The sequence below is a fragment of the Balaenoptera musculus genome, chromosome 7 (genome assembly GCF_009873245.2).
Source record: "Balaenoptera musculus isolate JJ_BM4_2016_0621 chromosome 7, mBalMus1.pri.v3, whole genome shotgun sequence".
In the NCBI taxonomy this organism is placed as follows: Eukaryota; Metazoa; Chordata; class Mammalia; order Artiodactyla; family Balaenopteridae; genus Balaenoptera; species Balaenoptera musculus.
This window is the reverse complement of record NC_045791.1, coordinates 106,360,306-106,384,250: the sequence shown is the minus strand read 5'-3', so window position 1 is coordinate 106,384,250 and position 23,945 is coordinate 106,360,306. Positions and strand designations below refer to the sequence as shown.

At 49.7% G+C, this 23,945-nt stretch overlaps 1 protein-coding gene across 1 annotated transcript; it reads right to left on the bottom strand.

Annotated features, from left to right (window-relative positions):
* Positions 1-16,449: 16,449 nt before the first annotated feature.
* NEU2 (neuraminidase 2) lies at positions 16,450-22,601 on the bottom strand. Its single transcript, XM_036857677.1, is given in 5 exon segments — positions 16,450-16,656; positions 16,658-17,389; positions 18,622-18,728; positions 18,731-18,825; positions 22,579-22,601. Coding segments are annotated over 5 exon segments (1,164 nt in total).
* Positions 22,602-23,945: the final 1,344 nt, after the last annotated feature.

Below are 23,945 nucleotides of genomic sequence, written 5' to 3'. Positions count from 1 at the left end.
GGATGACCGCAACAAAAGCAGCAATGATTGCAATTACCAAACACGAAACACACTCATACTATGTCCTAATATTGACATTCAGTCCAGTAATCCTCCACTGTAACAGCTCCTTTACTTTGCAGTGAAAATTGATTTGTATATTTTTTGCCTCTGAGTCCTTGTGGGATTTTTTTATTTTTATTCAAACAGAAATTCACAAAAATTATAATCATTCTCATCAGTTCACTCAGTCCCATGTAATTAATTTTTTTTTCATCTTGATCTTTTGTTAGCACTTTTATGAATTCATCAGTTTTCCATTAGAGTTCTGAACTCCATTTTATCTATTTATTTTATTTTATTTTATTTTTTTGGCCACACCGCTTGCAGGATCTCAATTCCCCGACCAGGGACTGAACCCAGGCCACGGCAGTGAAAGCCTGGAATCCTAACCACTAGGCCACCAGGGAACTCTCCCGGCTCCATTTTAGACAGCTCTCTTAGCAATACTGACTCCATTTTTATCTTCCTTTTCAGGCCTCAGAGGCCCCATCAGCTTTGCACCTTCCTTGTACCAAGCCTACACCTAGTGTGTAAAGCCAGACAGCCAGTAACCAAAGTAACCGAGGTGCCAGAGCAACTGCCACCCCGCCCCCAGGCTCTCTGTCCCCGGGGTCAGATTTGCCAACCACTGGAGACAGCAACTCCAGCCCTCAGACTCAGGTACACCTGCCTCGGCCACCCAGCTGCCACTGACACGTCCTGGGGCACCCGCGCCGCCCAGGCCCCTGTGCCACCTCAACCTCTGCTCTGGCCCCAGGCACCTCCCAAGCCTGAATCATGACAACCCTCCCTCGGCAGGGCCTGTTACCGTGTTTCCTGAATGTGTTCTGCCCACGGCCACTTGCTTTCCGTGGTGATTACGTGTCAGCTCCTTCCCAGCTTCCTGTTCTGTTCCTCTTCCTCTCTGCTTCGATAGCCAGCAGTTCTCTTAGCTGATGCGCCCAAACTAAAACCAAAACCACCCTGTTGGTTCCAGCTTTATTCCCATCAGAATCTTCTGCCCAATGTCCTCGTGTGAGCGTCCTCCTCCTGCATGGCTGCCCCCGGTCTCGGGAAGCCCTGGGTGTCCCTGACTATATCCTTGCCCGTCGATCAGCTCCTAAAGCTGCATGAAAGTCATCTCTGAACCACCCCTCCGCCCCGCTCTTCCTTCCACCATCCCACACTGCACCCCCCTTCCCTGACTGCTCCAGACTTCCAGGCTGCCGGAAGCACAGGCTTTTTCTGACACTCCTGCTGAATAGCGTCTAACATCCCTCCCGTTGGAGCCCAAGCCCGGAACCTGCACAACTTTGCGGGCTGTTGCTCAGAGCAGTTCCTATCACGCCTGCATTGTTTTGCAGGCACCTCTCTTATCCCCTCCTTAATTATCACCTCCTCAAGAATCCACATTTGTCTTATTCATCCCTCAGGGCTGCCGCATCCCGCCCACACTGCCAGGTAGTAGATGTCTTAGTCAGAACGAGCTGCCATAACAAAATAGCACAGACTGTGGGGCTTCAACACTAGACATTTATTTTCTCACAGTTCTGGAGGCTGGAAGCCCAAGATCAGGAAGCCCAGGATGGCTGCCTTCTCTCTGTGTCCTCACATGGCTTTTCTTCGGTACCTGTATATGGAGAGAGAGAGACAGAGACAGAGAGCAGTATCTCTCTTCCTCTTATGAGGCCAACAACCCAACAGGATTAGAACCGACCCCATCCTTATGAACTCATTTAATCTTTTTTTTGTTAATTGAGATATACTTGATGTACAATGTTATGTAAGTTTCAGGTGTTACAACATAGTGACTCACAATTTTTAAAGGTTATACTCCATTTATAGTTATTATAAAATATTGGCTCTATTTCCTGTGCTGTATAATATATCCTTGTAGCTTATTTATTTTATACACAGTAGTTTATACCTTTTAATCCTCTACCCCTATCTTGCCCCTTCCCCCTTCCCTCTCCCCACTGGTAACCACTAGTTTGTTCTCTATATCTGTGAGTCTGCTTCTTTTTTGTTTTATTCACTAGTTTGTTGGATTTTTTAGATTCCGCATATAAGCGATATCATACAGTATTTGTCTTTCTCTGTCTGACTTATTTCACTAAGCATAATACCTTCCAAATCTATCCATGTTTTTGCAAAAAGCAAAATTTCATTCTTTTTTTTATGGTTGAGTAGTATTCCATTGTATACATATATACTACATCTTCTTTATCCATTCATCTGTTGGTGGACACTTAGGCTGCTTCCATATCTTGGCAATTGTAAATAATGCTGCTATGAATATTGGGGTGCATGTATCTTTTCGAATTAGTGGGGTTTTTTGTATATATACCCAGGGGTGGAGTTGCAAACTCATTTCATCTTAATCACCTCCTTAAAACCCCATTTTGAAATACAGTCACATTGGGGATCACGGTTTCAACATATGAATTTGGAGGGGAAACAATTCAGTCCATAGCAGTACCCACTAAATATTTGCTGAATTATAACAGTAGTCAGTGAATGTCTTTCTATCAGCGACCACATGTAAGACACTGTGCTAAGCTCTCAGCATGAACTGCCTCATTCATTCCTTGTGATACCCCGTAAGGGAGGTCCTATCATTATCGCCATTTTACTCATAGAGAAATTGAGAACAAGAGAGGTGAAGTAATCCATCTGCAAGTCAGTGGCAGATCTGAGATTCTAGCTCATGTTTGCTTAATCTCATAACCACTATGCATGCTCCACACTTTGGTTTAGGTGGGCCCAGAATTCTGTACTGGACTCTGAAATTCTTAGGACAGAGTCTTTGCTTCGTTCACCTAAACCCTCCCCAGCGTCCTCTCTGGAAGCCCCTTGGGACCTCGTCGCAACAGTTACCCGGACCACTGTTGGAAGAAGCACAGATGCAGGAGTAGCTGGGTTCCAGGACTGGGGTGATGGTCCCCTGCATAAAGTTTCAGATGACCATTTTAAGGGTCCTTGGAGACCTGTGTGTGGACTGTAGAATCAGAACAGGTTCCTGGTAGAATAGAACCTGGTGGAGTAGTCTCACCCAATCCACTAGGCTTTTTTTGTGAACTCAAATGTCACTTGATGACCACCTGGTAGAGGTGTGGTAGAGGAGGCCTTGGCTGGTTATCAAACCATCAAACTGCAAATCCCTCCCCACCGGAAGGTACTTGTTCTCATTGTAACTGTGACCTATTTGATGTCCCAGATCTACAGTTCCAAGTCCTGGTTTGCAAAGAATTTCCAGGTGCATGTTCCTAAAACCTCGCTTTGGTCTCACCACTCCCCTACTGAGAATCTTCGAACAGCTCTTCCTGCCTATAGGACAAAGTCCAAAATCCTTTTCTTGCAAAGACTCTCTAATCTAGCCACTACCTGCTTCTCTCCTTGTTTCCCATCCCACTCCTGGGGACCTGGCAAGAGTCCTCCTTACTCCACGTACGGATTGGCATCTACTCCCACCTCTGCACGTTATAGCTGCAGAGCTTGAAACGTATGTAACCTGAACCTTGACCTCTGGACCTAGCTCCACCCTCCAGACCAAGATCTCCTTCCCTTCCATCTCTCATAAGCCCCAGTCCTTGCCCCGACCCCACCTTTTACCCTCCCACGTCCACACAGTTAACCTCTATCACATCCTAGACTCCTCTCCTCGGGGCTTTCGGTTTCCTCATCACCCCTCTCCTCCTGCCACACCTCCCTGAAAACCTCCAGCCAGACTCCCTCCCGACGGGGCTGCTGACCCTCAGCAGAGAATTCTCCCTCCAGGACAAACCCACAGCTCCCAGCCAGCATGGCGGCCAGGGTCTTCCAGACATGGCTTCTGCCTTTTCTGTTGGCTGCCCTACCAAAGGCTGCATATTTCCAGTTGACCTGGCTTTCCTACCTCACCTCTCCACACTCTTCAGAGCAGCTCATTAAAAAACCCTCATTTTTCTGCCCCCAAACAGTAGATGGGTCTCCCAGGCCACCTTCGAATGTATCCACGTCTGCCTCTAGCCCCAACGTCCTCCTGTACTTCTCCAGGGTTCCCTTGTCACCCGCTGGGACAGCTCCCAAAGCCACCCTGACCCTCCTGGATTTTCTTCTCTCCCCTTGTCTCACTCCTCCCCCTCCTTCTATAAGCAAACTTAACATTTTTCCATCTTAAAAAAACCACAGTCTTCCCTGCCAATGGTTCTCAGCCTTGACTGTGTATTTGAAATTGGCCCACCCCAAGCCAATTAAATAGAAATCTCTCTGCTGGGGTGCAGACATCCCCTGGCTACTCCCACGGGCAGCTAAGACTGAGAACTAGGCACCCACCCGCCTCCCCCTTGCCTGGGGATCACCCTGTCTCTTTGTCTTAACTGATGACTTTTTGGAATAAATTGTCCTCACTCACTGTCACATTGTCATCACCTCCCATTGAAACCTTCTCATCCGGATCTCCAAGGACTTCCTTCTCTCAAGTCCTCGTCACGGCATGAGACCCTGCAGGCCTCTCCCGCCTCCCTACAATTCTTCTGGTTGCTCCTCCAGTTTTCCATCTTCCTCTCTGACCATCACGTCTCATCCCCACCTTCTAATATACTGGCACTTCCCCGGCTTATGTTCTCGAACTTCTCTGTGTCTATCCCATGCTCTCAGGGCATTTTCCCCACTTACGGCTTCCAAAACTGCATTTCCCGCCCTGACCTCCTTCCTGAGCTCCCGTCCACACTTCCTGCTGCCTCCGTGCATATCCAATGGACACGTAAGCCCCACCTCATCTGGATTTTCCATCTTTACGCCAAAAACCAGTTCTTCCACGTGCATCGCTTATCTATGTAGATTACTGTCACCAAAACACCCAGTCTCCCAAGCCAGAATCCAAGTGACATCTTCATCCCCCCCCACATCTGATGGATCACTGAGCCATAGAACCCTCTGGAATCCACTCCCTTCGATGCAGCCCCACCTGTGCTGGTTTCATTCCACTCTTGCACGATTTGTCCCCTGGACTTTTTAAGAGAGCCTTCACCAGCCCGTCCTCCCACAGGTTCCTTCCCACCCCACCCATACCTGTCGTTCTGTCCTCTGCATTTCTACCAGGGCTCTCTCTCTAAAATGCAAATCTGAGTCTGCCATTCCTCCAGGTGAAATCCCCCGATACCTTTCCTCTAACGTTGGATGAAATGCAAGCTCCCTGGCAGGTCACACCAAGTGCTTCAAGGTCCCCGGCTCGCCCACCTTTCCTGGTCTTTTTCATCCTCTCCCCCACTCACTCCAGCTCTGCTATGACCACATTGGGACCTCTCGTGTGTCCATTCATCCCTTCACTCATTCACTTAACAGATATTGACTGAGAGCCTGCCATGTGCCCAGACACTGCCCCAGACCCCAGGGCACAAACCCTCTGCCATCTTGGAGTTTACACCCTACGTTGGGACTTGCCCTGTGCTGTGACACATCCACAGTCTAACTCCTTCCCAGCCAGGCAGGAAAAGGGCAGACTCAGGAACCTGACCTCCTGGCTGGGCCACTTACCAGCTTGTAAAATCACAGTTAAGTGGCTTAATTCCTCTCTGCCTCAGTTTCTTCCTCTGTCAAATGGGGGTGATAACAGTGACCTGCCTCACAGGATTAAATGAGTGAATGCCTGCAAAGGGCTTGGAATAAGGCCTGCTGCACAGTCAGGCCTCAATAGACATTCACTTTTGTTTTATACCCTCAGCTTAGTGTCTAACACACAATGAGTATGTAATACACGCTTTCTTGTTGGATTAAAGAAGAAAAAAATATATTTAGCACATTGAAAGTTAGGTTCTCACTGAAAACCAGTGGCCCTGATGTTACAAAACCACACTCAGAATGTCACTGAAAGATCTAGAAAGAAGAAAGATGCTTCCCACGTGGGAGGAATGTGATTCCGGTGACAAAGGCTAGCTGAGCGCCCTCTGACCCAGAGCCTCCTTGGGCAGAAGGGAGGGCTTGATGGCTCAACCAATGGCCCGTAAGGAGTGAAGGAAAAGGAAAGGAGGTGACGGTGGTCAGGTTGCCACCTTCTTTTGCTGGGACCCTTGAACTTCTAGTCCAAGACAGGGGTCGTGGCGGGGATACCCACAGGGGCCTGATACAGTCCAGGCGAGGACTGTGTGAACCTGAGCCAGTCACCTGCCTCCTCAGGCCTCTGTTCTGATCTCGTCAGATGAACAAAGTTCGAACAGGTAATATTCAAGGCCCTTCTGACTTCTGCGATTCTAGAACTTTCTGTATGTGTGTCTACCTCTGGTCTTTAACCAGATTATAAACCACATCAGGGAGAAAACAAGGACCGTGATTTATGAATTAAAGAACAAATGCATGACTTAATCATTTTTTCTGGGAGCTCAGCTGTGTAAAAGTATAAAAGAAGAAAGCCATTTCAGGGCATTTTAAGCTCATAGTGGGGAGTTGTGCTTTCCATTTACAAACTACACGTTTCAAGAGAATTCAACTATTCATCTTTGACTCAATAATTCCTTTCAGGGGATTCAGTTTACAGAAATAACCACAGACAAGGACTAAGATGTACTCACAAAGGTATTCATCTCAGTGTATTTATAACAGGAAAAATGTAAGTAACTTCAATCTCTTATATTCAAGGAATGGTTAAATAATTTGTGGTATGTCTCTCTGATGTATTATCTTTTGAGAGAAAATGATATGGAGGAAATTAATATGATATAATGTCAAGTGGGGATAAAAAGCATGATTGATTTTTCAGCATAAATCTCAGTTTGGGGAAAAAAAGAAAAGTTCACAGATAAAAGACCAGAAGAAAACGTGCTTCTGGTTAGTGGGATTATGGGTGGTTTTTTCTTGCTTCTTTGTACTTCCAAATGTTTGGCATCTATTACTTTGAAACCCTCCCCTAAAAACAGTACAAAAATGGAATTTGAAAAAGTAACACCTTGCCAAAAGTACAGTCAGCTTTCTCACCTCTTCTTGGAGCAGCGTGATTTAAGTATCACATTTAAATGCTGGATTCCTTCCTTTCATCTTCTCGCGGTGGGGTGGGGATGAGACACAGGTGGCAGTGTGGCCCCAAGCACTGAATTCTTACGATGCAGCCCAGGGGCCTTTGAGCGCTGAGCTTTCCAGCTCCTCCTGGCTCTGCATGAATCGCTGCTTTCTCAGGCACCCCAGGCTGGCAAGTCCGCAGACCAGGGCTACATCCCAGCTCCGCCTCCCGCCTGCTCTGGTGAGACGATGAGGGAATGCTGGGGAAGGCGGCATGGTGCCCAGGGGCTAAGGACACAGGCTCCGGAGACAGGCCAAGCAGAACTCCATGCCCCAGAACCCGCACGCACATACCCCTTTGAACTTCTTGGATGTTCAGGAAGAGATGATGGAGACAATTCAGAACAGATGTGGGAACATTGGTCTGGGCTCAGAAAACCCAGTTGCTCTGCTGGCCTGGCCTCTAAGCGGCTGTGTGGTCTTGAGGAAGTCAACATGAAGAGCTGGTCCCTGGGGGACGAGAGGATAGCAGAGAAACTCTGAGTGAGTGTCTGCATACGGGTGCGTGTGTGTGCACATGTGTATGTGCGTGTGTGTGCACATGTGTATGTGTGCATGTGTGTGTGGCTTTGGCATGATTAAAACTCTTGGGGGAGAGGCAGAGCAGACTCTGCGTGACTGTGACGGACCGCACCAAAGACGACTCTTGTGGCTTTTTCACTTTTGGTCTTGACAAATTTCAGACAGCGTCCGCTGTCATGAGACAGGCTGTCCAGTGGTTGACCTGTCCCATGATCTTCCCGCACCTGGCACATACATTTGTAAGAAGGACAAAGGCAGGTGTTGGACTTGCCAAGAGCGGAGGGCGGCAGTCTCCGGATGGAGGGCCCGTGCACACAAAGGCTGCAGAAACTCTCTGTGCAGCTTCATGACTTTAGAATCTTGTAAAAATTCATTGGCAGCCTTTCTGTTAGGTTATACTAATTAGAAATGTATATTTAAGCTACGGAATGGCCAAGGAGGGACGAGACTCACCTGCCAAGGGCCCGGAGATGTTGTGGTTCAGCGCAAGGATTTGTGACAGAGGAAGGGGGTTTGTTGAGCCAGGGTCAGGGGTGCACCACGGCTAACAGAGGAGGGCCCAGCTGTAAGAGAGCAGCAGAAAATGAGTGGGCTGCAACCCACTGGCACCAAGGGGAGGTTCATTGAGACCCCGTGGACCTTTATTCCAGGCCCAAAGGACATCCTCTTCTCATTGTTTTGACCAAGTTAGACAGGTGTGCCCAGCCGTACCTTCTCCTCTGCAGGCAGAGAGAAAGCCTGGGCAAGGAGGAACTTTGCCAACCTCTCACTTCACCACCCTCATCTGGGGTCCAGGCCTTAAATCCCACCAGCGCCATCTGTGTCAGTAAGACCACCAGGGTAGCAAAGAAGGTCTTGCAGAACTGAGAGGAGCTTCCTGCATCTTCAATAAAGTACCAAGCAGGTTGGGCTCTATACCAGGGTTTCTCCAAGTTCTCAAACTTTCACACGCATCGGAATCATCCGGAGGGCTTGTTAAAGCCCAGCTTGCTGGGTCCCGCCCCCAGGGTTTCAGATTCAGAAGGTCTGGCGGATTCAGTAGGACCTAAGAGTTTGCATTTCTCACAGCTCCACAGGTGATGTTAGGGCTCTGGGGCCCATGCTGTGGGAGCCTCTGCTCTATGGGGCAGAAGGAAACCCATGAAGTGGACCCCAAAGGCAACACCAGGGAAAGGCCAGAGACTAAGTTCCCGGGGGCTGGCAGCCAGCTGGACGCTGGTGAGGTCCTGGGTCCACAGCTGTGGCTCCTTGAAGTGTGTTGTTGTTTCTCCTGGCTTCAGCTCAAGTGTCACCTCCTGTCACTCTTGACCACGTTTACATTCTCTATATCACTAACCTGTACAGAGTTGCATTTCCCTCTAAGTTGCTTATGTGTCTATCATCCACTTTATCCCACGACATCCAAGTTTCTTGGGGACAGTGGCTCTGTCTTGTCACCATTGAATCCCCAGCTCCCAGAACAACATCTGGTCCATGACTGACACAATAAATACCCCGTTGTGTATCGGTGGCCTTAGCCATCCCAGGGAAGCAAACTGAACTCTTGGCACCTGGAGCGGGTGGTATGGGAAAGGTGGCCTTGGCCATGTCGCTGACCCTGATCTGCTCCTGGGTCCTTAGCGGACGGGTTCTGCAAAGTCTCAGCAATGCGTGTGGCCATAGGAGAGGCCATAGCAGGTGGCTCTCAATTCTCCACTGTCATTTCCCGTGACCCTTCAGGCGTCTGGACGGTACAAAGAGGCAAGTAAATGGGGACGTGATGGAAATGATGGCCCTGTCCTGGGGGTTCTTAATAGTGACAAGAGCTCCGACTCCTTGGCGCTGATCGTGTTTCTGAGCTCTGGTCTCTGGGCGGCAAGGTATCTGGTGGCCTCCTCCCCCTTTGAGGAGGTCCCTGGTCCTCAGGAATCCTGCCCCTATTAGAGAGGCAGGGGCTGTAGAGATGGCCCAGGATGCAGCCGGACTCCACGGATCCTTCACGTGGGGCTAGTTGTTGGAGGATGGCTGCTATTTGACCATGAATAGAAGGACCCGGATGGGGCCGAGGATTCTTAGGATACTGGTGAGCTCGGCCTTGCTTTCAATAGGCCGTGAAGGCCTGGGCGCTACCCTCCTGCCCACAGAGAGTAACTCTTGGGACATGGCCCAGGTTGCTGTGGGCTGACTGGCTGGAGTGGAAGGTTGCCATGGTAACATAGTCTATCTACCCTCTCCTGGGGGTTTGGAGGATGGAGGCCTTTCCAGATCGTGAAGATCCTGGGATGGATGGGGGATTCTGCAATCTCGGGAAAGGTTGTGACAACAGGGGTGATAGATGTCAAAACTCCTCTGTCTCTTCCTTTGAGACATCAGATGTCAGGATTGACCAAAGAGAGGAATTAAATGAAGACATGACAGAAATGATCCCTTTTCTAGCTTCTCTTTTTCTGTATGTTTTTTGGCCACTGCAACCTTGAGGTGTCCTGGGATGTGTTGTCTTTCAGAGCTGACCACAGAAGCACCCCTTTCTCAGTTGCTGAGGCAAGAAGAGCAGGGTTGTATTGGTTTCTTATTGTCACTGTAAAAAACCCCCGCCCACTTGGTGGCTTAAAACCACACACACTTATTCTCCTCTAGTTCTGAAGGGCACAAGTCTAAAATCAGTTTCCCTGGGCTAAGGTCAAGTTATGAGCAGGGCCACATCCCCTCCAGAGTCCTTCCTTGCTTTTCCAGCCCCCAGAGCTGCATTGCTTGCATTCCATGGCTTGTGACTTCTTCCATCTTCGAAGCCAGGAGTGTAGCGCTTTGTTTCACTGTCACGTCCTCACTGTCTGTAGTCAACTCTCCCCCTGCCTCCCTGTGCTATGGACGTGTGATCACGTCTATGTCCCACCCGGCTCACCAGGATGGTCTCCCCACTTCAAGATCCCCAACTTAATCCCATCTTCAAAGTCCCTTTAGCCATGTAAGGCCACAGTCACAGATTCTAGGGATCACGACGTGGACAACTTTAGGGGTCATTACTCAGCCCACCATACAGGCCTTGTCAGGGCCTTGGTGCCTCCTCCCCAGTGGCAGGTATGTCAGCAGACATACCAGCTCCCCAGCCTCAGAACCCCTTCCTCAGTGGCTTCCCAGAGCTGGTCCCCCAGGCCCCAGGAGTCTGGGCCACAGTCGCTGTTCCTGGAAGACCAAGAAATAAATGTGGAGAGGCTCCTGTGACCATCACAGTTGAAAAGGCCACACCAGAGGCTGCAGTTGAAGGTGGCGTGCAGACAGAGGGGCCGCACAGCGGAGCTGCACAGGTCTGAGGTGGGCACTAGCTGCTCTGAGATGAATACCTGTGAGAACTGGGGCCAAAGGGGCTCTCCAAACCTGGAGCCCCAGGTCTCCCTGCCTTTGCTAAGGGGAGTGCGGGCAAGGCCATGCTTCCCTGCCCCCTGCTGTGTCTGTGCCCTGCTTCTGGGGTCACCAGGCAGAGGACCAAACAGGGCTGCTCCACCAGCCTCCCTCCAGCTGGGGCCTGGCAGTGGATGTACAATGGCCTTGCACAAGGGTACACACACACACACACACACACACACATTGCACCAGCCCCAGACGACCCAGGCAGGGTCATTGGGCTGAAAACTGGCCAAGGCCCTCACCCACAATGTGGCACAGCCTAGACCCGTGTAATTGATTTGGGGGCCATCTTCCCCAGCCTTCAGAGTCTGAACTATTTCCAACATTTTCACCCCAGCAGTCCAGGCCTGAAGCACACATTCTTTGTGTTTCCTTGTTTATTCATTTGTTTGACAAGTGGTTTTTAGGGGAAGTTAGGAGGAGGGGAGGGGCCTGCTGGAACTGTGTATCAATCTGTGTGTGTGTGTCTCTAAGGACACAAATTACAGTAAAAATTCAGTTTCACTAAATGTAACCTGGATTGGATCCCAGAACAGAAAAAGGACATTGGTGGAAAAACTGGTGAAATCTGAATAAAGTCTAGAATTTAGTTAATAGTAATGTACCAATGTTAACCTCTCAGTTTTGACAACTGTACCACAGTTATGTAAGATGTGAACATCAGGGGAGACTGGGTGTGGGGTGTTCGGGAACACTCCGTACTAACTTTGCAACTTTTCCATAAATCTAAAATTATTCCTCCCCAAAAGTTTATTAAAAATATTCAGTTCCAAAGTTTTACAACCCAATACAATATATTGATTTGGAGGTTTAACTACCAAATCCACTATTCAGTTTAATGTTTATTTTTTTATTGAGGTATAACATACATAGAGTGAGGTATACAAATCTTGTGTTCACAGGTCGTTGAGTTTTTTGTTGTTGTTGTTTAATATATTTATTTATTTATTTATTTTTGGCTGCGTTGGGTCTTCGTTGCTGCACGCGGGCTTTCTCTAGTTGCAGCGAGCAGGGGCTACTCTTTGTTGCAGTGTGCAGGCTTCTCATTGCAATGGCTTCTCTTTGTTGCAGAGCACGGGCTCTAGGCACACAGGCTTCAGTAGTTGAGGCACGCAGGCTCAGTAGTTGTGGCTCACGGGCTCTAGAGCGCAGGCTCAGTAGTTGTGGTGCACGGGCTTAGTTGCTCTGCAGCATGTAGGATCTTCCTGGACCAGGGCTCGAACCCGTGTCCCCTGCATTGGCAGGCGGATTCTTAACCACTGCGCCACCAGGGAAGTCCCGGTCGTTGAGTTTTTAAAATACGGAATCAGCCACCTAACCAGCACCAGATCAAACAAGAGAATGTCCCCAGCACCCAGAAGCCTCCTAGCCCCTTCTTAGTGAACAGTTCTCCTCCACAGAGCTGGCCATTCCTGATTTATACAGCATAGATTGGTTTTGCCTGTTCTTGAATTTCATATAAATAAAATCATAAAGTGTGTACTCTTTTGAGTCTGTCTTCTTTCACTCAACATAATGGCTGAAAATCATCCATGCTATTGTGTGTAGCAGTTCATTCCTTTACTGTTGTGTAATATTCCCCAATTTAGCTCTCCATTCTACTTTTTTTTTTTTTTTAATTTATTTTTGGCTGTGTTGGGTCTTCATTTCTGTGCGAGGGCTTTCTCTAGTTGCAGCAAGTTGGGGCCACTTTTCATCGCGGTGTGCGGGCCTCTCACTATCGTGGCCTCTCTTGTTGCGGAGCACAGGCTCCAGACAGGCAGGCTCAATAATTGTGGCTCACGGGCCCACTTGCTCCGCGGCATGTGGGATTCTCCCAGACCAGGGCTCGAACCCATGTCTCCCGCATTAGCAGGCAGACTCTCAACCACTGCGCCACCAGGGAAGCCCACCATTCTACTTTTTACTGACATTTGGGTTGTTTTCAGTTTGGCACTTTCATGAATGAAGCTGCTATAAACATTCATATATGTGTCTTTGACAGCTGTATGTATTCGTTTCTCTTGGAAATATACTTCAGAGTGGAATTGCTGGGTCCTGGAGTATTTCACATTCAGTTTTAGTAGATATTACCAAACAGCTCTCCAAAGTGGTTGTACCAGTTACACTTCCTCCAGAAATGTACGAGTGTTCTGGTTGCTTCACATCCTTGCCAATACTTGCTGTTGTCAATCCTTTTAATTTTAGTCATTCTAGTGATAAGTATCTCAGGGTTTTAATTTGCATTTCACTGATGAACATGTGTTTGGCTGCCTTGGGGACATCCTCTTTTGTGAAGTGACTGTTTAAGCCTTTTGCCCTTTTTTACTGGCTTGTCTTTTTCTTATTGATTTGTAGGAGCTCTTTATATATTCTGGATACAAGTCCTTTGTCAGATATATGTATTCTAAATATCTTCTCCCCATTTATGGCTTTTCTTTTCACTCTCTTGATAGTGTCTTCTGATGAGTAGCTCAGCTCAGCTTTAACCTAATTCACTGTTGCTTTTTTTGTTTTTTCATTCAAATCAGGAGACTTTGGCATTCATGTACATTTAGAACTAAAAGGAACTTTAGAGATTATTTGTGCCAGTGCTTTTTTTTTTAAAATAAATTTATTTATTTAATTTATTTATTTTGGGCTGCATTGGGTCTTTGTTGCTGCACGTGTGCTTTCTATAGTTGCGGTGAGCGGGGGCTACTCTTCATTGTGGTGCATGGGCTTCTCATTGCAGTGGCTTCTCTTGGTGCGGAGCACGGACTCTAGGCGTGCAGGCTTCAGTAGTTGAGGCACGCAGGCTCAGTAGTTGTGGCCTACGGGCTCTAGAGCGCAGGCTCAGTAGTTGTGGTGCACAGGCTTATTTGCTCCGCATGTGCCAGTGCTTCTTGATCTTTATGTTCACTGGAATAACTTGAGTTTTTGAAAAAATACCTATGTTTGGGCATCAGCATAATTTAAGAGCTCCCCAGGGAATTTGGTTTTTTTAAAATTTCAACATCACTGATTTCTGTTCTTTTTTAAAAATATGTTATTTATTTATTTATTTTCCTTATTTTTTTTTGTTTTTGGCCGCGTCGGGTCTTAGTTGTGGCACACAGGATCTTTCATTGAGGCACGTGGGCTTCTCTCTAGTTGTGGCCTGCAGGTTTTTCTCTCTCTAGTTGTGGCACGTGGGCCCCCGAGTGTGTGGGCTCAGTAGTTGCGGCATGCGGGCTCTCTTGTTGAGGCGCACGAGCTCAATAGTTCTGGCGCGCAGGCTTAGTTGCCCCCCAGCATGTGGGATCTTAGTTCCCTGACCAGGGATCCAACACGCATCCCCTGCATTGGAAGGTGGATTCTTTCCCACCGGACCCCCAGGGAAGTCCCTCCCCAGGGAATCCTAATAAGCAGTTGGATTTGAGACCCACTGACCTCTGTGAAGGGAGAGAGTTTAAGAGAGTGAAGCTTTGCTTGGCAGTAGCCAGATGCCTTATCTTATTCCTGCTTCATCTCAAGACCTTAACAGATGATTGACTCTTCCAGGATAATCAACAGAGGTCAACCCTGGCACAGTTTTTAGTGGGTCTTTCCCTCTTAAACCTCTGGTGTGCCTGGTACAGTCCTGGTTAATGCCCATTGTCTTGGTATAACTATGAATAGCATCATCCTTTCACTCTCAAAAGTGTCCCAGTTGGGATACTACACTATAGGGCTGCCCCCCCCCCCCTTAAACTTCTTGAGGGTGCCCTGCCCCTGGCTTGCAAGCCCTCATACTCACCCTCCTAATCTGGCCTCAGCCCCCCACTTACAGCTCCCTTTGTAGGGTTTGGAAGCCACCAGGAGGGCATCCCCCAAACAGAGGGGCCTAACTTTCCATCCCAGCAATGACCAGGCCCTAATTCCTCATCCTTCCAGCTGGATTTCTTAAAATCCTACACAGAGAAGCAGCAGCAGGAGGCCAGTGCGGGAACCACACCCAGAACTAAAGCCACATCTCCAGCTCCCCACACTGCGAACAACCCAACTAACCACTGCCTGGCCCCATGGAGACACGGCTCAGCCGTAAGAACCCACGGCCACTGTCACTGATCCCCCGTCATCAAACCGTTAGACTGCTCTCATCAATAAAAGAGCTGATTAGAGGGGCTCTGATGGGGGCGGAGCGCAAGTCCACTCTACCACAGGGACAAGCGACAAAGGCCCCTGAAGACCCCGGAGGTCAGACAAGAGCCAACCTCCTCCACCCAGGAGGGGCCCTCTCTCAGGTTGTCACCTCAGGACAACCTGGGAGTAGCCTTCTCCCGCTCCTTCTCCACGGCAAGGACTATACAACACAGAACCCCCTCCCCTCTTAGCCTCCACACGGTGACATACATGTCACCCCAAAGACTGAGTGCCCCAGAGCAGCTCTGTGCCACAGGCGCACATCCAACAGCCCACCCCCTCCCTCCCTCTCCATTCTTCTGAATTACCTGATTCATTGGCATTTCGTTCCTACCTTTAGCCACATCACCTATAGAAGAATAACTTATGATGACTGTAGTGGGTAGAGTGGTGGCCCCCAAAGATATATCCATGTCCTAACCCCAGAGCCTATGAATGTGACATTATTTGGAAAAGAGTCTTTGCAAATGTAATTAAGTGAAGGATTATCCTAGATCACCCTGGATTATCCAGGTGGGCACTAAATCCAATGACAAGTGTCCTTAAAAGATACAGAAGAGAAAGCAGGGAGGAAGGAAGAGAAAACCATGAGAAGACGGAGGCAGACATGAAAGTGATGCAGCCACGAGCCAAGGGAGGCCTGGGGCCACCAGAAGCTGGAAGAGGCCAGGAAGCACTCTCCCCTAGAGCCTTGGGAGGGAGCACAGCCCTTTGAACACCTTGATTTTGGACTTCTAGCCTCCAGAACTGTGAGAGAGTAAATTTCTGTTGTTTTAAGCCACTAAATTGGTGGTACTTTGTTACAGCAGCCCCGGGAAACTAACACAACGACGTAAGCCAGCTTACTTTTCCTCGCCTCTGCCTTACCTCCCTGCAGGGCCGTTCCCCATGCTCCCTGCTCTGAGGCATTGAGGACACGCACAGAGACATGGACAGACAGACACACACACACAAACATACGCACACACACACAAACATACGCACATACACACAAACATACGCACGCATCTTTGCTAATTTACAGCTTTGCCCCAGCCTTTGCCCAGGAACGTGATGAGCATTTGCTAAGAAGAAATGGGCTGGACTAGATAATTTATCAAGACCTGCAGAAAACCTGGGCTGGGGAAAGCAGGCAGGCTGAACCAAGGGGCTCCAGGAGGCCAGGTTCCTTCAGTTTCTGGGCTGCAAATAGAAGCCTCTGGGAACGCTGAGACAGCGCAGGCGGAAAGGAGCCCAGAGACAGACTTGCACTTGCACACCTTCGACGAAGGGAACAGAGAAGCAGCCTCCCAGGTCCAGAGGCACCGGGAGGAAGGAAGCCGCTAGCCTCTCAGTGGGGAGAGCCCTCTTGCACAGTACACAGCGGGCTCACTGCAGCAAAAATTCAGCTGGGAAGGCCTGTTTCAGGGTGAACATGACGAAGACGATCTCCTTGTAATCATCCGATTCGTACAGACACCCAAACCGGGGTGACCCATTGGGGCCGGCGCCCATTCTCTGGAGGTCTGAGTAAGCGCAGCTGCCCGGGGCCAGCAGGGTGGGCTCCGACCAGGCCAAGGGCGCGGGGGGGCTGCCAGTTGAGGTACACGCCCAGGTTGGCTCTCCCCCGTGGGTCAGTCGGGTGCGTGTAGAGCAGCCACTGGTCTGGGGATTCTGATCCCGCACGGGGGCTGGGGAAGCCAATGATGCTCCCTTGGCAGCCGTGGGGAGGCTCCATGAGCTTCTGCCCTGGCTGGGTCTCCCCGAAATCGAGCCCGTCGTTGGCGCTCTGGACCTGGACCCTGGCTCGGAGGGGGCTTCTCGCGTTCAGGTACACAACCCTCCGTTTCGCATCCCCAACTTGGGCCACCTGGCACTCCAGGGTGTCCCGGGCCACGAATTTCCCTCTCGCCCACATGTTCCCGTGGTTGTGGCTGACCAGGCAGAAGGCGGAAGGGGAAGGCGCCTGCAGGGAGGGACGGTTGCAGTAAGCGTAGGCTGGCACCACCAGGCTCTGCGTCGGGCTGTGCAGCTGCAGACAGGGTCCCGAGCCCACCGCGAAAGTGGCCCATTCCTTGTGGGCCGGGCCAATGACGGAGTCCGTGAGGTCCCTGACGGGGCTCCAGGACCTCCCGTGGTCGGTGCTGGTGACCTGGCACAGCCGTGTCACGTTGACCCTGGTGTGGAGCTGGTGGTGCTCAGACACCTGCCCAGGGATGACAATGAAGAAGAGGAAAACGGTCCCTGTCTTCTCATTGTACAGGGGGCATGGGTTCATGGAGCGGTGGCCCTCCATCTGGGCTTGGGCCACCGCCTCCTGTGCATGCCACTGCAAGTGAGGAGAGAAGGAGAAGCACAGCTTGGAAATGGCCAGTGACAGTGACAGAGGCTGCACTCTGGGGGGCGGTGTGGGGTTAGGATCAAGGGTCATGGAGGAGAACGCTTGGTCCACTGCTCATTCCCAGAGCGGGACCCAGGGCTCCGCCTCACTCCCTCCGAGACAGCCCAACCCCACCCGATCCCACCAACATACATCCAGGGCACCTATGATGTACTAGACCTCAAGTACAAAGATGATTCAGGCACCAGCCATTCGCAGCTCCATCCTGGCTCCTTCAACTTACCAGCTCAGTCCAGCTTCCCATTCTTGAAAAGTAAAGCCCTGGTAATAACTACAATATTCTGCCTGTGTGTGACAGAATATGACAATCGCCTCCCACCTTCTATACACCATCCTCTATTAATGTGGCCTAGGAGGGGGCAGCACCATGTTGCTAGGACTCACCGTGAGCTTCCATAGTCCCCGGGCGTATGTCATAGATGCTGCAGCTCTGCTGTCTATCCCTGTTCATTAATAGCTATCCCCCAGTGAGTGTTTCTCAGGACAGACACCGTGCCAAGAGTCTAATGTCCATAGTCTCATCTAACCCTAACCTCTAACTCCTGGCGGACAGGTATTACGATCTCCATCTTACATCTATAGAGTGAGAGGCTTAGATAAGGTAGATGAGCTGCCCAAGGCCGTACTTCTGGTAAGCGGTAGAACCAGGACTTGAAGCCAGGTCCATCTGCTTCAAACCCATGCTCTAAACAACTACAAGGACATAATGACCACAAAGTAAAGATAATAATGATATTAAACCCTTAATATGTGAAAAGCCAGCCTAGGGTGTCTTCATCAGAATTACTTGATCTACATGCTGGAACTTCAGGTTGCAAGCAATCACTCCAACAACCCACCCCAGGTTAATTTTACTCAAAGGATCAACTCCCTCCCAGTTATGTGATGCTGAACTAGTCCTCCCTCAGGTTCTCAAGGATGTAGGGAAACCTTTCCAAAATCAGTTTCCCTGACTGACTTGTACTAAAACAGATGCAGCTAGGCCAGCCGGACTTGTTCAGGGTGAACCCATGTGAGATCCGGGCGATCACTTGGGGATACCTTCTCTGTCCCATCCTTGATGGTCCCCTGGGTCGCTCTGTCCCCCAGACCTCAGCCATCTAAGGATGAGCTGGTCCCCGTATTCCCGGCAGAGCAATCACAGCCACTTGCTGCCTTACCTGGACCTGGGGGGTGGACACGTCGTAGCTTCCCTTGCGCAGGACAATTAGCTTCGCGTGCTCATTCTTCTTGCTTGTCCGCCCTTCCGCAAAGGCCAGCAGGGTCTTTGCTGAGGCAGGTAGAGCAGAGCGGGGATCCTGCAGGCATGGGCTCCCAACTGGAACACTCTCTCCCTCTGCAGGATGGGGCAGGAGGCCACGGGGCTTGAAGGAGGGCACGGGAAGAGGAGATGAGTCCCCTGTAGTCACGTCCTGAGAGGGGGCCAGAGCCGCCCTCCGGGGCAGGTGGAGCTTACCTCACAGGCGAGCTGACTGATGCTGGGTGGCCTGTCCTCCTCCCACACAGGGTTCATCCCCCTTTATTGCACTCCAGGCCCCTGTTTACTGACCCTCACATGCCTCCCACGGAGTTTGGCAACACCTCTGTCCCTGACATGTTAGGAGCGGGTATTTGGAAAAGAGCGTTTTGTGTTGTATTTTTCTTACAAGTTGACAAACCTCCTTATAACAGATTTGTGATAACCTGCAACTGTTTTTGGCAAACCCATCAATCAAACACCGATCCCCGGGTGGGGTGGGAGGGCCTGCCGAGTGACATTCTGCAGCTGTCCAACTGCCAGAAAATGACACATGGGAGCTTTTTATAACTCCAGAGCCCTAGAAATTTGTCTTAGAAAAAAAAAAAAAAGGGTAGTGCGGGGTAGTGGGGGGAAACCTTGATTCTTAAGGTTCTCCTCCCCAGGCCGCCTGAGGCTAAGGCCCAGCTGTGCCCCACGTGTGGGATCCACCCCTGAGGCAGGGACAGGGCGATGGGAATGGAACAGGGAGGCCCTGGGTGACAGGGCTCACCCAGACTCAGAGGATCCTCCAGAGCTACGAGAAAATAAAAATGAAAAATAAGCATTTGGCCCAAAAGGGTGGCAAGGGCTGGAGATAACTTGGTGACCGTGCATGACAGTGGACTCCGTGCTGGGCCACCTGGGTCCCCTTCAGGGGGCTGAAAAGAACTTCCTCCTCTTGGTCATACCCCAGAAAGCACTGTATCTGAAGACTGGCCTGGCCAGAATATAAAGACCCGGTCCCCTTGTCCTAACTCAGATGCTCTGAAGGATCCCAGCACCAGGGCTCCCTGTGGGCTCAGCTGAGGCCTCCCTGGGGCTCGCGGCCCAGCTTCTCCTTCTGCCCCTCCCACCACCCTCCCTTCCTTTGCACAGCACTGACCCCAGGAGACTCCCCTACAAACCACCTGTGTCAGAGCCTGCCTCCTGGGGAGCCCCACCGCCAACGCAAGTTTGGGGAGGGAAAGTAGAAAGCAGGGTGAGCCCTAAGAGTCACACAGCTTCTCCTCTGTACACCCTTTCCAACTGCTTGCATTTTCCCTACTATGTACGTATATTATCTATTTAAAACTTAATTTAACATTTTTGAGAAAGAAATGTAATCTATCAGTATTTTACTCAATCCATTATGAATATTATTGTTTGGACAATGTAAAAATATGTGATTGCCTAAACATGGGTGGAAGAACTAAGTCTTCATGATAAAATCTAGACCTGCAAAGGGCAGTCCAAGAAAACAGGGCTTGGAAGACATAACAGTAGCTAAGTTGACATTTTGTTATGAAAGATATATTAAAAATAGAAATAAAAATCGGGGAGAAAGGTGCAGTTCAACAGTGTCCTCTAGAAACTTGATCAAGGGTTTGTTTAAGCTCTTGGGTATTTACATAGGAGTAGAAATGCTGGGTCATATGGTAATACTATATTTAACTTTTTTTTTTTTTTTAACTTTTTGAGGAACTACCAGACTCTTTCCACATCAGCTGCACCATTTACTTTCCTAGGAGCAATGTATTAAGGTTCTAATCCCTCCACATCCTCATCAACACTGGTTATTGTGTCTTTTTTGATAATAGCCACGCCAGTGGGTGTGAAGTGGTATCTGACTGTGGTTTTGATTGGCATTTGTTACAATGATGACTAATGATGTGGAGCATCTTTGCATGTGCTTATTGGCCATTGGAGCTGGACTTTAGCCTGGAGGTAATGGGAAGATTTCAAACTCCTTTAGGCAAGGGAGTGGTGATCTCACTTGATGAACTTCTGAGGAAGTCTCTCTTTTGGCTTCAGGGTACAAGGGGACAGAAGGAGAGTCTGTTGCAATTTTCCAGGTGAGATAAAATAAAAGCCTGGGTGGAGCGGAGACAGTGACTGCTGAAAGAGGTGCTCAGCTCTTAGAGATGGGAAGCAGTAAAATTAATAGGGCTGGGAGCGCAAATTAGGGAGGAGTTGAGAATGTCCCAGTTTAAAATAGGCTGAATTGATTTCCACAGCGTCTGTGACTATTTTCTGGATTCCTCTTTTAGACTCTAATCTCCTTTAGGATGGGGAGAAATTTATTCATTCGTATTGCAAAAATGTATCGAGTTCTTACCTTGTGCATTGCATTGTTCTAGGAACTTGGGATGCTTTGTGAATAAACAGAGATCCCTGGCCTTGTGGAGTTTGTGTTCTAATGGGGATGGATGGGGTTACTATTATTGCCCCAAACCAAATAGTGGTCACTAGGCCTGGGAACTGTCCGAGCACCTGACAAGGATGGCCTTATTTGACCTCACAAATGCCCACAAATGCCCTGCTCTGTAAAACCTGTGAGGTTGACAATGATTCCCCTGTGGAAGAGATGTTGGCCTGGAGCAGGAGAGCTGTGGACACACGCGAACCCCAGCCCCTCTGGGCTGCTAGTGTAAGCATTCGTCATGTGTGTATTTAGAACCAAAGCCGGCACAGGACGGGGGGTGGGGAAGGAAAAGGGGCCCTCAGTGTCCGCTTAAGGACTGTTCTCTATCCTCAGCAACTCAGCGCTGGCCCAAAGTCGCACACCCATCAGCAGCACCAATCCCCAAATGTCTTCATAATAATAACAGCAAACACTTAAGTGGCTCTTACAAAGTGCTGGACACTCTTTAAATACGCTACAATACTTTTTTAAATGTTTTGTAAATTGTATTTACAAACTGTATTATTTATAATACAAATTACAAATACTTATTCATTTAATCCCCACGACACCCCCGTGATGTAGACACTATTATTATCCCATTGTACAGATGAGAGAACTGAGTTCACCTAACCCTTCAGTGTCCAAGCTGGAGCTAAAAAACACTTCTAACCCCGTGCAATACTGCCTCCGAGAGGAGTTCTGGAAAATGCCATCCTCCTGAACCTCATCACATTTCCAGTGATGCTTTGACACCGCGTGTAAGTAGCTGGCCCACTGGACCCAGCTCTGGCTCCAAACTGGCAGCGGCCTCAGACTGGCTTAGTGGAAAGAGAACTGAATTAGGAGTCAAAAACTTCGAACTCTGGTCCTAGGTCCACTCTTAACAGGTGTGTACCTTTGGGTAAAAACCCACCTCCCTGGGTTGTGTCTCCCCACCTGGCAAGAAGGGAGCTATAGGGGTTGCCATGCTGGCTCCTCCATCTCCAGGGAGGGGGCTGAGCTGGGACCCGAATCCTGGGCGAGGGGAGAGCCCGCAGCACAACCCGGTCTCACCCACCAGCATAAAACAGTCAGAGAGAAGACAGGGTCGGGTTGAACTTCAAGAAACTGCCATTTCGCAGTATATATAAGTACATGCCACCCTCTCCTTACCATATGTAAAATAGCTAGCTAGTGGGAAGCAGCCGTGTAGCACAGGGAGATCAGCTCAGCGCTTTGTGACCACCTAGAGGGGTGGGATAGGGAGGGTGGGAGGGAGACGCAAGAGGGAGGAGATATGGGGATGTATGTATACATATAGCTGATTCACTTTGTTATACAGCAGAAACTAACACACCATTGTAAAGCAATTATACTCCAATAAAGATGTTTTCTTTAAAAATGACAAAGAAAGAAAGAAATTGCCATTTCGTAGGTCAAAAGTAGTTGAATAGCGGCGGTTTCAGATAGTCCTACCTGAGGCTACCAGCAGCTGCCATGGTTTGTGGCCTGTGGGTGCTGAGTCCAGAGTGAAGCAGCTTATAAAAGGAAGCTCCCTTATCTCCACACAGCCCACGAGGCCGGCTTTAGCGCTGCCATCTCAGAAGCAGGGAAGCTGAGAAATGGGTCAGGGAGGCGGTGGATGACTTCCTGGGGTCGGTGGTGGAGACGGGTGGATCTGAGCCTGCACCCGCCAGATTCCAGAACCCGCGCCTGTAACCACCGGGACCACCCGCCACAAGACCCACAGCCAGGACTCGGAGGTCTGAAAGGCTTCCTCAGAAAAAGGCAAGCAGTGGAGGGTCCCTGCTTGCCCCTCTCCTGCTGGGAGCACAACCTCATGGGCACCGTCCAGATCCAGGGCCTCTGTTGTCAGCATTCACCTGCCCACTTTAGGAAGATGCTTTGGCAGTTTACAAATCTGTATTGAGTTCCTCATGTGTGCCAGAAAACAGATAAACAGATAAGCCCTGGTCCCTGCCCTGTTCTGGGAGCCCAGAACAATGAGAGCCAGTAAACCTGGGGAGCAGGACAGAGGCACACTGCAGCCTTCCCAGAGGAAAACCCTTGATCTTGTGTCAGTTTGGGGTACATCATTTGCCTGTTGGCTACCACGTTGAAATCATGCCTCTCTCCAAAGAGCAAGCAGCTGCGGGCATCTAGTCTGCCAACAGCACCAGCAGAGCAAGCAAACTCTTCCCAAGAAAACCCCATTTCCAGAGGGTTCAACAACTCCGCTCGGGCCCAGCTTGCTGGGATTCCCACCCCAAGCTGAGAGGAGCTCTCTCAACACCCACACCAGCACAAGACCACTGAGTATCCTTCTGGAAATTCAGACCAGCAATAACTTGAGGGCAGAATTAGGAGTTCTCCTGAGCTGAGACTTCTCCCCTCACTCGTCATCTGACATGTCCTCTGGACACCCCAAGAACAGAGCGGGTGCCATATCAAGGGTTTGAGGGGACATGGGCTGGCACACTCTTTAAAACTGCCATCGTCCGAGGCATCATACCATAGACTGAGGGGCTTATAAACAACAGAAGTTTATTTCTCACTGTTCTGGAGGCTGGGAAGTTCAAGATCAAGGCACTGGCAGGTTTGGTGTCTGGTGAGAATCCTCTTCCTGGTTCATAGATGGACGTCTTCTCTCTGCATCTTACATAGTGGAAATGGCAAGGGAGCTCTCTGGGGTCTCTTTTATAAGGACACTTAGGTCCCTCATAGGCTGAGCCCTCACGACCTCATCACCTCCCAGAGGACCCATCTTCTATACCACCACACTGGGGGATCGTTTTCAACTTATGAATTTGGGCAGGGGGGGTGGGGACACAAACATTCAGTCT